This window comes from Rhineura floridana, chromosome 7 (assembly GCF_030035675.1).
Source record: "Rhineura floridana isolate rRhiFlo1 chromosome 7, rRhiFlo1.hap2, whole genome shotgun sequence".
Lineage (NCBI taxonomy): Eukaryota > Metazoa > Chordata > Lepidosauria > Squamata > Rhineuridae > Rhineura > Rhineura floridana.
This window is the reverse complement of record NC_084486.1, coordinates 25,994,546-26,008,372: the sequence shown is the minus strand read 5'-3', so window position 1 is coordinate 26,008,372 and position 13,827 is coordinate 25,994,546. Positions and strand designations below refer to the sequence as shown.

At 41.2% G+C, this 13,827-nt stretch overlaps 1 protein-coding gene across 1 annotated transcript; it reads left to right on the top strand.

The window, feature by feature from the left end:
* Window positions 1–578: 578 nt before the first annotated feature.
* Window positions 579–13,393, top strand: LOC133388625 (protein FAM13B-like). Its single transcript, XM_061634583.1, has 6 exons — window positions 579–590; window positions 1,771–1,930; window positions 3,685–3,894; window positions 5,321–5,504; window positions 11,872–12,010; window positions 13,328–13,393. Exons 1-6 carry the CDS (start codon window positions 579–581, stop codon window positions 13,391–13,393), a joined length of 771 nt encoding a protein of 256 aa, XP_061490567.1.
* The last annotated feature ends 434 nt before the right edge of the window (window positions 13,394–13,827 follow it).

Here is a 13,827-nt window from a genome sequence, read left to right as displayed (position 1 = left end):
CATTCTTTGCTAGGGGGATCATTTAGTCCTAGGGTTATAGGGGAGCAGCAGTGGTTTGACAGGGCTATCATACTCTGTCAATATCCAGATTCTCTGCTTGACTGAAAATTTAGTGTGCAAGCTGTTAAGCTTACACTGTAATAGAAAGACCAAGTGAGGAGATCTTTTGTGGCACAGCTTTTTTCCATAGAGATATGTCTGAGTCCTTCAGAGTCACATGAACATATGGGTCTGCAGCTTCCCTGCATAGCAGTCGAACCTAATAATACAGAACATGGCTCCAAGGAAGGCTTGTCAGTGTGCTGTGCATAGGCCCACCTCCAGATTGAGAACCGAGCCATCTACACATTTTGGGGCACTTAGAATAGATAGCAGAAATGAAGACTGAACTCTTTTGATGGAGGAATGCAGGTCTGTGACCCACACTGCAACTCTATAGAGGAGATGGGAAATTAGTTTAGCTGTTAAAATCTCCACTGTGGTAGGAATAAACATACTGCTCTTAGTGAAAAAGAAGCATAAAATTGGTTTTGAGTAAGTCTGCAATTGCAATTGCAGTCTTTCTGTGTGCTATGAAAATGGATACCCAGGTACTTGTAAGAATCAACCTGTTCGATCACATGCCCATCTATTTTTCAGCTAAATCTGGTTCATTTCTACTACTTCCTGGAGACGATGTTCTTCTGTGGAATCAGGCTTGGCTATTTTCAGGCTAAAGCCATATGCTAGAATGATCCTTTGTGTTTAAAATCCCCTGTGCAAAGAAAGCATGTATTTCAAGGAGAAAGCTAGGTTAGAAACCTCCCTGGTATGTCTGTGGGGTTTTTTTAATACGGAAGACAACCATGCAATTTCTCTCCACCTTCAGTCTAAAGTGGTGCAGTCCACCAAGCGTTATACCGTCTGATTCTTGTAATGCAAGAGCATGGCTCTTATGCTGGTGTTGGAAGCTAATATAGTGACCAGGGTCCAGAAAACTGTACATGAAGTACTGAGCGGGTTCCTTTTGACAAACCGCCGTCAGACAACTTGAAACTTAAAGGAGTTTCAAAAGCACTTTGTGATGGAGTATTCTCAATGTGGGGTGGTGGTGGGTGGTATTTGCTATTTAAGGAGAGTCAGAACTGAGCTTACATAAGCGCTTGGATCCATCTAAAGCTCCTCTTGGGATCTGAGCCACTCTTGGAAATGTTTAGGCTTCAGTGATGAACAAAAAAGCATCACCACCAACTTCATTCAAGGTCCAATCCCATCTTAAGTATATGATTGATTATATATATATCTACCTTTCAGTCTTCAGTCCTTTCTGTTATTCCTAACAACAACCTCTGATGCATATTTCAGTGAAATTGTTGTCTCATGAATCTTATGCAAACCAAGCCAGAGGTCAAGGCATTCAGCACAGGAGAGAAAATCTTATCCTAGTGAAGTGAATTTTGATACAGTGGAGGTATCTACAACAATGTAATACTGTAATCAGAAAAACCAAAGGGGTTTAAAAAGCTTGGGATTCTCTGGATAGCAATGTTCTTTCATGTACATTGCTATCTGGCTGGAGTTTAAAATGGGCAAAAATGGGGGCAATGGGAGCCTTTGGGTTTGCTCAAATAGCAAAACCAAATTTTGATTGCCAATTGAAAACTTTATATTGCATGCTACATTTTTTACCCCACCCCATGAGATCTTTACTTTTTAGACCATTTCTTTTGCATCAGTGGTGCAACAGGCCCCCAAGAAGGTGTTACAGCAGTTATTCCTGTTTGTTTGCAGCAATCATTATCCTCCATAGAAATTAAGCAGAACAGAAATAAAGTTGGGCCACAGCCTCAGAGAATCTTTGGCGTTCCCCTTGACTACTCAGCCCAAGATGCACCTCACCATCATGTTCCTTCAGTTGTCAAACACATAGTGGGATATTTAGAAGAGTTTGGTAAGTTCATAATCTTTAGCTGAGCTTTGTAGATGCAAGAATCATTTTGTTCTTTTCAAATAACAATGTTAATCTCCATGCACTGAACTTATGGGGGTGCCTGATCTTGTTAGCAAGCAGCATATGAAGTGGGGATTTCATGTGGCCTGTGGCTATCTCCAGCACAGCATGGAGTTGATGATATCATTGATCCTGTGTGGTTCTTCAGGCCTCTGATGGCAGGTGCAGGCATGCACAATGTGGCTTAACAAGGTCTGAATGCATCTGGTGCAATGTCTGTGTTGTCATCATTTTTGTGCATGCCCAAAGGCAGTTCTGGGTTCTGAAACAGTGGGTGATATCCAACATTAATCATACTCAGAGTAGGCCCATTAATACTGACAGACTTTCTAAGAACTTTTGCATCAATTCATTTTGTTGGGGGTGTGCATGTGAGGGAGAACAGAATCTGTTCTTAGTGGTAAGGAAAGTCAGAACAGATCTCGGCCTCATCTCTAGTCATATCTTCTTTGAGAATAACCACAGTAGAACAATAAAACAGGAGTTAAGTATAAAAATAGATTATTATCATATAGGTCACCTGAAGGGGAATAGTTATGAAATGGAAATTTGTTAGGTACAAATCTAAGCACTACATTAGAATTAATGCCAGACTTCCCATTGATTTTGACAGAACTGGATCATATTAGCTAATATTCATAATATTGAAAGGATATATTTATATTGTCTTTACAGAGCAAAAGTGTTTTACTGCCATTTTCTTTTTTCTTAAAAAAATATTTTCTTGGTTACAAACTTGCAACAAGAGAACAGATAAACTATGGAGTTGTTTACTTCTGTTGCCATTACAAAAAACATGCACAGAAATCATTCCTACTGCATATGGTCAAATGTAAAGATGCAATCTTATGTACATTTACTTGAAATGGAAACTAAAAATTAACAGAGCTAGGTTATAATTGCCAAATTTTAGTCACGTACCATATTAAGTTATGGCTTGTTTCCACATCGTAGCATGTAAAAATCAGTGCAATTTAATGCTCTGTCTTACACATTTTATAGATAATTATCTCAACAATTGGAACCTGCAACAAAATGTTGCCATGTGAAGTGCCCCTGTTCACTTCCTAGCCAACCAGCTGTGTTCTTTTCCAGGATACTCCGTTCCACACATGCACTATTTTCCATTCTCCTACACCCGCTCCAGCATTCCATACCCTTTGAGTCAACCAGCATTCCATGTCCGCTGAGCATGCTCAGACCTGATTGGACTGTTTTTGGTTCCCACTATATCATCAACAACATCATCATTATATTAGATTCCTTACCCACCCTTCAAAATGAAGTCTCAAGGCAACAATTTAAAAATACAATATTAAAAATACTTATAACACTTTACAGTCACTGGAAGAGGGTGGGTCCTAATATATCTATATCAGGTGTCAAAGGCCAGGGTAAAGAGGTGTGTCTTCAGCATACAACGAAAACTACATATGAAGATGTCAGACACACCTCTGTGAAGAGGGAATTCCACAGTTTAGGAACTGCTTTTCCCTGGCTGCCTCTCAAAATTCTGAATTCTGAAGGCAGTGGAACCCAAGAGGTCCTCCTCTGCTGATCTTAACTCCCAAGAGGATATTCTGCTTTTGCAAATCTTAGGGTCCCCTCAAGTCCAGTGATACCTTTGTCTTGTGGATGGATGTTAGTATCAGAATAAATTCACTATTAGTATAGGATGTTGGCTATTTCAATAGGACTGAATCACAAAGGCTTATTTCGGATCAGTGGCTCAGCAACCAAAATCAAAGCGCTGAAGCAGAAGTATGATCAAGGAGAAGAGGTGGATCTTGTTAATGAAGGAGATGTCAATTCCATTGCCAGCCTTCTTAAACTCTTCCTGAATGAGCTCCCAGTTGCTGTTTTCCCTGACAATCTGTGCACCGATATTTTAGCCACTTTTGAAGGTAAAGCAAGTCCAGAGAGAATGCCTCTTTTCCATATTCTTGTTCAAGTGGGTGTGTTGCCATATCTTGGAAAGATGCTAATACATGTGTAACGGATTTTGATTAGGAGGAGGGTTGAAATGGATGCTACCATGTATTTTGGTCTGTTCTATAATTTGAAGCCAGTTTGTACATGTCAAACATGAATGAAGGTGTTTGAGCTACGAGGTGCAGAACAAACTCAGAGAGTGAAGAACACTGCATAGATGTGCTCAAGATTACTGAATGCTTTGTGGCTATTGGTATCCATTTGTGTTCACATGCTTGCTGTCACACTCCATATCAACTTCAGATTTGCTGTCAAGTTTGCTGTCATGCTCCACATCCACATCAACTTAAGCTTTCAAATTCTCTTTATATATCCTCCTGTGTTTCCCCTTCTCATCCTTTTTACTCCCTCCTTTCTTCACAAACTCATGTGTTAATTAACTGCTTGTTGTGCTTCCATCTCTGTGCCTTTAGCTACATCACTACATATGCCTAGAAAAATCTCCCCATCTTTCCTCATCAAACCACTTTCTTCTCCTATAAACCTCTCCTCAAGAAGACACCATTTATTTAGCAAAATCTTTCTTATTCTCCTAACACCAGCTTGGGGCTGATCTCCGCATGCAGAGAAATCATGCAACTTCCTGGAATTCTTCTACTTCAGACTGCAGGTGAGGATTGCAGGTTTGCATGCTCTCCAAGGTTTAAAAACACACACAATAGAAACAACCCCTCCGTGCCTATATGGAGATCAGGGAGAAGGCTTTTGCCTAGCTTTCTCACTGATGTGCTAGATTTCTCCATGGTAAGGACTCCCCCCCCCTTGCATAGGGGAGCATTTAAGCATGTGATTCCACCACCAGAGGTTTGAAGTGGTGCAGTCCCAGGAAGGCTGTACCATGTGATGTTTCTGAATGTGCAGATTGGCCCTCATTTGTTCCTCTCTTACTCCTTGACTATCCCCATATTGATTCCTTCTATTCATGATCATTAATCATGATCATTAATCATGAACATTTGTCCTTTCTCAGTCTTGTCTGCATAACACAGAGTAGATTTGCATGTTACAATGAAGCTGCAACAGTGGAAGCATGAGTGATTTGTTTATCTTCTACTTGCACTGTTTGAAAACAGTGAACCATAAGAACCAGTGAACAGAGAACCATAAGAGCACTTGGACCTCGTACATGTCCCTGTTGCACAGAGGGTGCACAGGTCACTCGTGTTTCTGTTGTTGATACTTCTTTGTCACCCATCTCCCAAATGGCTATCTCACTTCTACACAAAACACTTAGCACATATTTGGTACTCAATGAGTATAAAATATTAGTACGAATAACTGCAACCTTTGCTAACCTATACCCACCTCAGTTAATGATTAACATTTCATCCTTCACAGATAATATAAACCATATGGCAGAATGCACAAGATGTCTAAAACGGCTATTAAGCAACCTGCCAAGAGCCCACTATAGCCTTTTCCATTTCCTTACTAGATTTCTGGTCAAGGTGGCATCGTATAGTGATGTGAATCATATGACAATGGAGAACCTAGCCATTGTTTTTGGCCCCACCCTTTTCCGGTAAGGAGTTGTTATGATTACTATATACCATTAATGTGTAAGTTCTATCTTCGTGTGGTATAGTTTTCCTGGTTATATCACTTCAGTCTGTAGCTGAGCGATTCTAGGATTTAATGCTCCCCACAAACCCTCTCCTTACATATGTTATGCCTAGCAGTGCATGTGTGAGAGAAGGGTTCTGCACTAGCTTTTACTTTGAGACACTAGTTTTCCATGTACAGTTGTTCCTATGAGGAAACTTTCAAACATTTCACTGCCTGAAGTGCAGTAGTTCAGGAAATGGTTTACCCACTTAATTTTGCTGATTGTGTATTCTGGCCTAAAATGTTCTCTGAGTTTACATGTGCCATGAAATCTACAAGTTTGTGATGAACAAATTACTTTTTTCGTAACAATTTGCTCACTGTGTTCACTGGCTTGAGATCCCTCCAGATGTCCTTTTTATTGTGCATCCATTATGGTTTGAGTTCACAGTGGTATCAGAGAGGTTATATGCAATCCCTCTTTCAATAATGTTTGTGTCTGCAAACATTTTGGGGTAGACATATTGCGTTGTTTCCAATTAGTGCATGTCCTGTAATTTCCTGCTGAAATCCTGTCACTTTTAATACCACCAATGTCCTGCGTTTTTTTATACCCTCTTGTTGCGCTGTGAGAGCCAGTGTGGCATAGTGGTTAGAGTGTTGGACTATGACTTGGGAGACCAGGGTTCGAATCCCCACACAGCCATGAAGCTCACTGGGTGACCTTGGGCCAGTCACTGCCTCTCAGCCTCAGAAGAAGGAAATGGTAAACCCCCTCTGAATACCGCTTACCATGAAAACCCTATTCATAGGGTTGCCGTAAGTCGGAAGCGACTTGAAGGCAGTCCATTTTTTCATGTTGCACTATATTGCAGGAGTGCCCCTCCAGACAGCAATCACGTGAAAACATGAGAGAAGCGTTGCAGAACTAATAAAGTGGAATGATGTGTGGACAGTCTAGTATAAATCCACCACTATTACACTATGATTGTGTCAATGACATGTAGAATGCACCCATAAAAAAAAGTCTGGAGGGGCCCTTTTTTCCACGAAAGTCAAAGTTATCAAACTGTATTTACTTTGAAAGTGGTTTCCTTGCCATTGCTGATGTATTTTCCCCTCTGTGGCTATCTACTCTTCCAAACTCTCTGTTGGGGACCTTCGGCTGCATTAAATGATCATTTAGTTACAATGAGTGACAATTTAATTGTCAGCTTGTGGAATTATATGGGCCTGGAGGATGCACTAGCATTAGACTATGAAGAATGCCACCATGTTACAACCCACATTTGATGTACCATAACTTATATATCCTTTGTAATTACACCAATAATTGCTTTCTTGAATTAACAGCAGGGCCAAACATCCAAATATTTTTAATGTCAGGATTAAATGGAAACTGACTGTTTATAGAATCATTAAAAATGTATGAATCTCCCCCCACCTCCCTAACAGCATTTGCATTTTCCATTAGAGAAAATCAGCAACATCAGTCAAGTTATGTATGGTATACGCACTATCCATGCTGAGATCTCTCACTGTGTACTTTAGTTTCTTGCAGTGTTTGGATGACTTGTCACTTTGGCATGGAGTTATGAGACTTGATCCAGAGATTTTAATAACAGTTTTATACATAAAAATAATACAATTGCCCATATATTCTGCTGATATATGATGACTGTGGAAGGGGGAGGATGGTGGAATAAATGGGAGATGGTGACAAACTAGGAAGAGTCCCAGGGAACCTTGAAGGGTAGAAAATGTATATTTATATTGAGGCATATATTTTCATAAGTAAGATGCCACTTAATCATATATTTGTCAGGCTAAGAAAATTTTAACTTTGTTATTGTTGCTTATTTATTTATTAATTAAAATATTTATAAGGCCACTTTTCATAGAAGTCCATCAAGGTGGCTTAAATGTAAATGTAAAATGTAAAAACCAATAACATGTAAAAACCAATAAAAACAAAAGCATCAATAAATACTGCGTTGGTTAGAGAGAAATTCAGTCTGTCTAAAAAGTCCAGTTTTCAAGAGGCACCTGAAAGAAATGAGGGATGGTTCCAGCCGAACTTCTGTTGGTAGGTAGTTACACAGGACATTAAGCTTACTACAGTAATTGAGTCTTGAAGTTACCAATGCATGAACCACTGTGGTCAGGCTGTCACAGTCCAGGAATGATCGCAGTGGTGTACTAGCTGAAGCTGGCAGAAAGTACTCCTGGCCACAGAGCTCACTTGAGCCTCTAGTGAAAGAGATGGATCAAGGAGTATCCCCAGACTAAGTACCTGCTTCTTCAGAGGGAGTGAAACCCTATCCAGGATAAGCAGTTGATCTATCTCCCAGACATGAGAACATCCCACCCACAAGATCTCAGCTTTTCCAGGATTCAGGCTCAGTTTATTGACCCTCATCCAGTCTATCACTCATCCATGTCTTGCAGAGCCTGTTCTGATTCAGATGTAATAGAGAAGCAGAGCAGGGTACCTTGCTCAAAACCCCGATGACCACTCCCAACGGCTTCATATAAATGTTGAATAGTACTGGGGACAAGATAGTGCCCTATGGCACTCCATAGTGTAAACACCAGGGAGGTGAGGAGCACTCTCTCAATACTACTCTTTGGATACAACCCTGCAGTATGAAAGCAGCCATTGCAACACAGTGCCACCAATGCCCATCCTGCAGAGCCAGTCCAGAAGGATACCATGATCAATGATATCAAAAGCCACTAAGAGGTCAAGCAGGATTGCGCTCTCCCTGTCCTCTCTATAAAGGTCATCCATCAGGTTGGCCAAGCCTGTTTTGGTCCTAAACCCAGGCCTGAACTAGGGATGGGGTTTGCTGCATAGTTCCGATGCGCTTGCATTCCGATAGCCCGTTGTTTGATCCTAATCAGCCCTTTTTTTGTTCCCGCTTGCTCTGGCACTTGCCGATTCGATCTGCTGCATGCATTTTGGGGTGATTCGACCAGCGGTTTTTTTGGGGGGATGGCAAAAAAAGTTCATAATTATTGACATAGGTACATGTAAATGATCACAGTGTTTCACATGGTTTTTGGGCAGTGGGAAAAACATTGCTTACTTTTTAGGTAGCTTACGTGAATTGTCACAGTATTCCACATGGTTTTTTGGCGGTGGGAAAAACGTGTAATTTTTAGGTAGCTTATGTGAATGATCATACCTGCAATTACGAATGCAGCAGCTGTGATTATGAAAATAATTACATAAAATGGGGGGGATTTAAAAAAAATCTTGCTGATTGCAGCCCTTGCTGTAAAATCCATGCCAATTACAGCTGCCACCCACCTTTTGGTGCTGGTCCAAAAGGATAGTGAACTGGTAAATTCAGTTGGAATCTGGTACCAGGTCCAATTTGGTGGATATTCTCCCTCATCCCTAGCCTGAACCCAAACTGAAATGAATCCAGATAATGAGTCTCATCCAGGAACGTCTGCAGCTGTTCTGCCACAACCCTCTCAATCACTTTTCCCAGAAAGGGAGTGTTTGCAACTGGGCAATAGTTGTTACAATCTACTGGGTCCAGGGCTGATTTTTTCAGTAGTGGCCACACTACCACCTCCTTTAAGGTGGCACATACCACCCCCTCCCGTAAAGAGGCATTTACCACTCCCTGGATCCATCTGGTCAGTCCTCCTCACCTCAGTTTCGAATGCCATGACAAGCAGGAATCGATTGTTGTTGCTGTTGTTGTTAAAATCTCCCTAAGACAGCAACTTCATAGGACTGGTCCATCCACACTAGTGCTGCACTGAAAATTTCAACAGGGTATTTGCTGTTCTTCAAACAAGTGGAGTCTTCATCATAATAACATTAGGAACGTAAGAAGCTGTCTTATACTGAGTCAGACCTTTGGTCCATCTTGTTCAGTATTGTCTACACCAGAGACAGGGAACTTTTGGCCTGCCAGATGTTGCTGGACTACAACTCCCATGAACCCTGACTGTGGGCCTTGTTTGCTGGGGCTGATGGGAGTTGTGGGTTCAAAAACCTCATGTGGTCCTCATAAGAACATAAGAAGAGCCTGATGGATCAGGCCAGTGGCCCATCTAGTCCAGCGTCCTGCTCTCACAGTGGCCAATAAAATGCCTATGGGACACCCACAAGCAGGACCTGAGTGCAAGAGCACTCTCCCCTCTTGTGATTTCCATCAGCAACTGGTATTTGGAAGCATACCTCCTCTAACTAGGGAGGCAGAGTATAGCCATCATGGTGAGTAGCCACTGATATCTTTATTCTCCATGAATTTGTCTAATCCTCTTTTAAAGCAATCCAAGTTGGTGGCCATCACTGCCTCTTGTGGCAGCGAATTCCATAGTTTAACAATGTGCTATGTGAAGAAGTACTTTCTTGTATCTTTCCTGAGTCTTCCAACATTCACCTTCTTTAGATGTACCTGAGTTCTAGTGTTATGGGAGAGGGAGAAAAGCTTTTCTCTGTCCAATTCTCCATGCCATGCATAATTTTATATACTTCTATCATGTTACCTCTTCTGTCATGTTACCTCTTACTTGCCTTTTCTCTAAACTAAAAAGCCCCCAAAACTGCAACCTTTCCTCATATGGGAGTCACTCCATCCCCTTATCATTTGGGTTGCCCTTTTCTGAACCTTTTCCAACTCTACAATATCCTTTATGAGGTGAGGTGACCAGAACTATACACAGTATTCCAAATATGGCCACATGATAGATTTGTATATGGCATTATGATATCAGCAGTTTTATTTTCAGTATCTTTCCTAATGATCCATAGTATGGAATTTGCCTTTTCACAGCTGCCGCACACTGGACCAACATCTTCACTGAGGCATCCACTACAACCCCAAGGTCGCATTCCAGGTCATTCACCACCAGTTTAGACCCCATGAGCATATATGTGAAAATATTTTTTGCTCCAATATGCGTAATTTTTACTTGTTTACACTGAATTGTATCTGCCATTTTACCGTCCATTCACTCAGTTTGGAGAGGTCCTTTTGGAGCTCTTCACAATCTGTTTTTGTTCAACAACCCTGAACAATTTACTATCAACAGCAGACTTGGGCACCTCACAGCCCACCCCTAATTCTAGATAATTTATGAACAAGTTAAAAAGCACAGGTCCCAGTACCGATCCTTGGGGGACTCCACTTTCAACATTTCTCCACTAGGAGAACTGTCCATTTATTCCTACTCTCTGAGTCCTGATGGTTCCTGATCCACAAGAGGACCTCTCCTCTTATTCCATGGCTACTAAGCTTTCTCAGGAGTCTTTGGTGAAGTACCTTGTCAAAAGCTTTTTGAAAGTCCAAGAACACGATGTCAACTGAATCACCACTATCTATATGCTTGTTGGTGTCAACAAAGTTCTCAAAGAACTTTAATAGGTTGGTGATACAGTACTTACCCTTGCAGAAGCCAGGCTTGCTCTGCTTCAGCAATGCTTGTTTTTCTATATGATTGGTTATTTTATATTTCGTTAAAGACCACTGACTCCTTCCCTGCACTATTTACCAGGCTATTTAGCTGACAGGTGAAATCTGCAACCTTTGCATCAGGCAGGCAAATCACCCTGCAGTCTGCATGCCCATCACACACAGCTCACTATTTACATTCCTAATGATCAAATCTCAAACTGAAAATGATCAAAGCCTTCAAACTGAAAAAGGTTCCCCACCCCAGTTTTAAGATGTCACAACAATGTATTGTTTTTGCTGCACCAGAATAACATGGTTACTCCTCCAGAAGAGGGCAAACCAGCTTCAAAATCCTCACCTGGCCTACTAGCAGATATGAGCAGATCATCCCAATGTGATTTACGTAGAGTTCAACCTTAATTAGGTACTGGTAGCCTAGGCATGCCAAAGCAACATAGCACAATTCCAAACATAATGCAGGTTGGAAGTATGCTACACTGATTTGCTAGTACTGATTTGTAAAACACAAGTGTAGAAACAGCTTTTCTTTCTCTTTCTCCCTTCCTTCCTTCCTTCCTTCCTTCCTTCCTTCCTTCCTTCCTTCCTTCCTTCCTTCCTTCCTTCCTTCCTTCCTTCCTTCCTTCCTTCCTTCCTTCCTTCCTTCTTTCCTTCCTTCCTGTTATAGCAAGTTCAGCAAAAATTGTGGCTGCCCTCAAAGCTGTCTGTAAGATGCACATTTATCTTTCAATTTCCTCCTTTTAAAAAAATATAACAGCAAGCACTTAAAACATTTATGTTCTGCAAGTTCCTTTCTAATGACAATCAGAGAGCAATTCATGGGTGATTGATGATTCATGGAGCTAGAGTATGAAGACCATTAAACTGATGGTGTTCTATTTCCTTGTTTTCTCTTTTTCGTTTCAGAATTCCTTGCAGTCCTTCAGCTGGTGAAAAGCAAACACTTTGCAATGCCATTCTCCTGCATTTTCTCCAGCACTACGAAGAGCTGTTTGTGGACTGCCTTGAGAGCCATTCCTCATTGGTGGAGGCAGATGACCCTCAGGTAAGGAGCTATCAGGTAGCAGGACTGAGCCAACAGATACTTTCTCATTAACTCCGAGTTATTTCTCATGCTGTATTGTGAAGTCACACCACAGTAAATTATTGCTTTATCAGTAGCACAGTGAGTGCAGATGGGAAACTTGCTCGGTTTGAAATGATAGTTTCTCCCTCCAATGAATATAAACAACTTTAGAGAGGAAAAGTAAACATCAGCACAGCTTCTAGGTAGGGGACTTTTCTGAGATACTGTAACTTCTTTCTTACCATATTTGGATCTATTCTATCTCCATGTTGCATATTAAAACATATTAAAGCATATTAAAACTTACTGGAGTGCGGGTGGGGAGACAAGGCAGACATTTTTTAAAAATCCAGCCCATTCCTTAACATTCTTATTTAAGCTGAAGGAGCCAATGAATTGGTCCAGGGCAAGTAAGTTTGAATCTATTATTCGTCTACTTTCATATAAGAGTATGAAATGCAGCACCCCTGATAACTATAATGAATCTGGTTTAATAGTGGAATGATATATATGATATTGTAATTGCCATAATCAGTAAATATGAAAAACTGTATATTGTATAGTATAAAAAAACCTAGGAAATTAGGGAGAAGGGTTCTAACCTAGCCTTTTTCTTAACAAGCTAGTTATCTCGGTATAAAGATTTGTGCGGGGGGGGGGAAGGAGACCATTCAAACATACAGTCCCCCACTTACAGAAAAGGTGAAGTCAAGGGCCAGTTGCTTGTCTAGACTGGCTTGCAGTGCAATTCAGGTTCTGGGGGTTAATGATGCAGGAAATATGTGTACCTAATATGTGTACCTCCATGGCGCAGAGTGGTAAGTGGCGGTAACGCAGCCGAAGCTCTGCTCACGGCCGGAGTTCGATTCCAACAGAAGGAGGAAGTCAAATCTCCGGTAAAAGGGGTCGAGGTCCACTCAGCCTTCCATCCATCCGTGGTCAGTAAAATGAGTACCCGGCATACGCTGGGGGTAAAGAAAGACCGGGGAAGGAACTGACAATCCTGCCCCATATATATGGTCTGCCTAGTAAACATCGCAAGACGTCACCCTAAGAGTCGGAAACGACTCACACTATAAGTGCAGGGACACCTTTACCTTTAATACACAGAGGATCCTGCTTTGGATTAAGGGATTGGAGGATGACCTTCCAGACTCTCTCACACAATTATATATCTATTATAAATGAGGTTATTAACAGTTTTTAACATGACAACACCCTGCACCATCTTCCTTCCTTCCCCCCTTATTTCTGCCTCATCACCCCATTCCAATCATTCATCTACTTTTATCACAGATTCTATCCCCTACCCTGCTGTCCCAAGGGTTGACACAACAGACAGAGGAAATCCATCATCCATAGTGTACGCAGCAAGTAACCCAAGACTGGCTGGCAGCTTCCCTCCACTTGGTGTCAGTATTGTGTTTTTTAATTTCACAGTTGAGCACTCTGTGGAAACTGGCTTGATTTTAGGTGAAATTTCCAAGGTCTTTACAGTTTCCCCCTTTAATTCTTCTGTTCTCATTTCAAGCAATGTTCCAACTGATTTATACCAACTCAAAGAAAATAGGGAAGCATTTGGATAATCAGATGTTTAGATACACAGAAAGGCAATTTATATAATTAATTATAATGCTGACATACAAACAGCATTCAGACAATGAAGCTTTAGGAATATGATCCAAATGGACTTTGAAGTTTTGCAAGACTTTTGCTGATCAGAGGTGGGGATGGGTCAGCTCCAACTACATGCAGTTATTTCTCAGTAGCACCTTTGTCTTTGGCCAGCTTGTTGG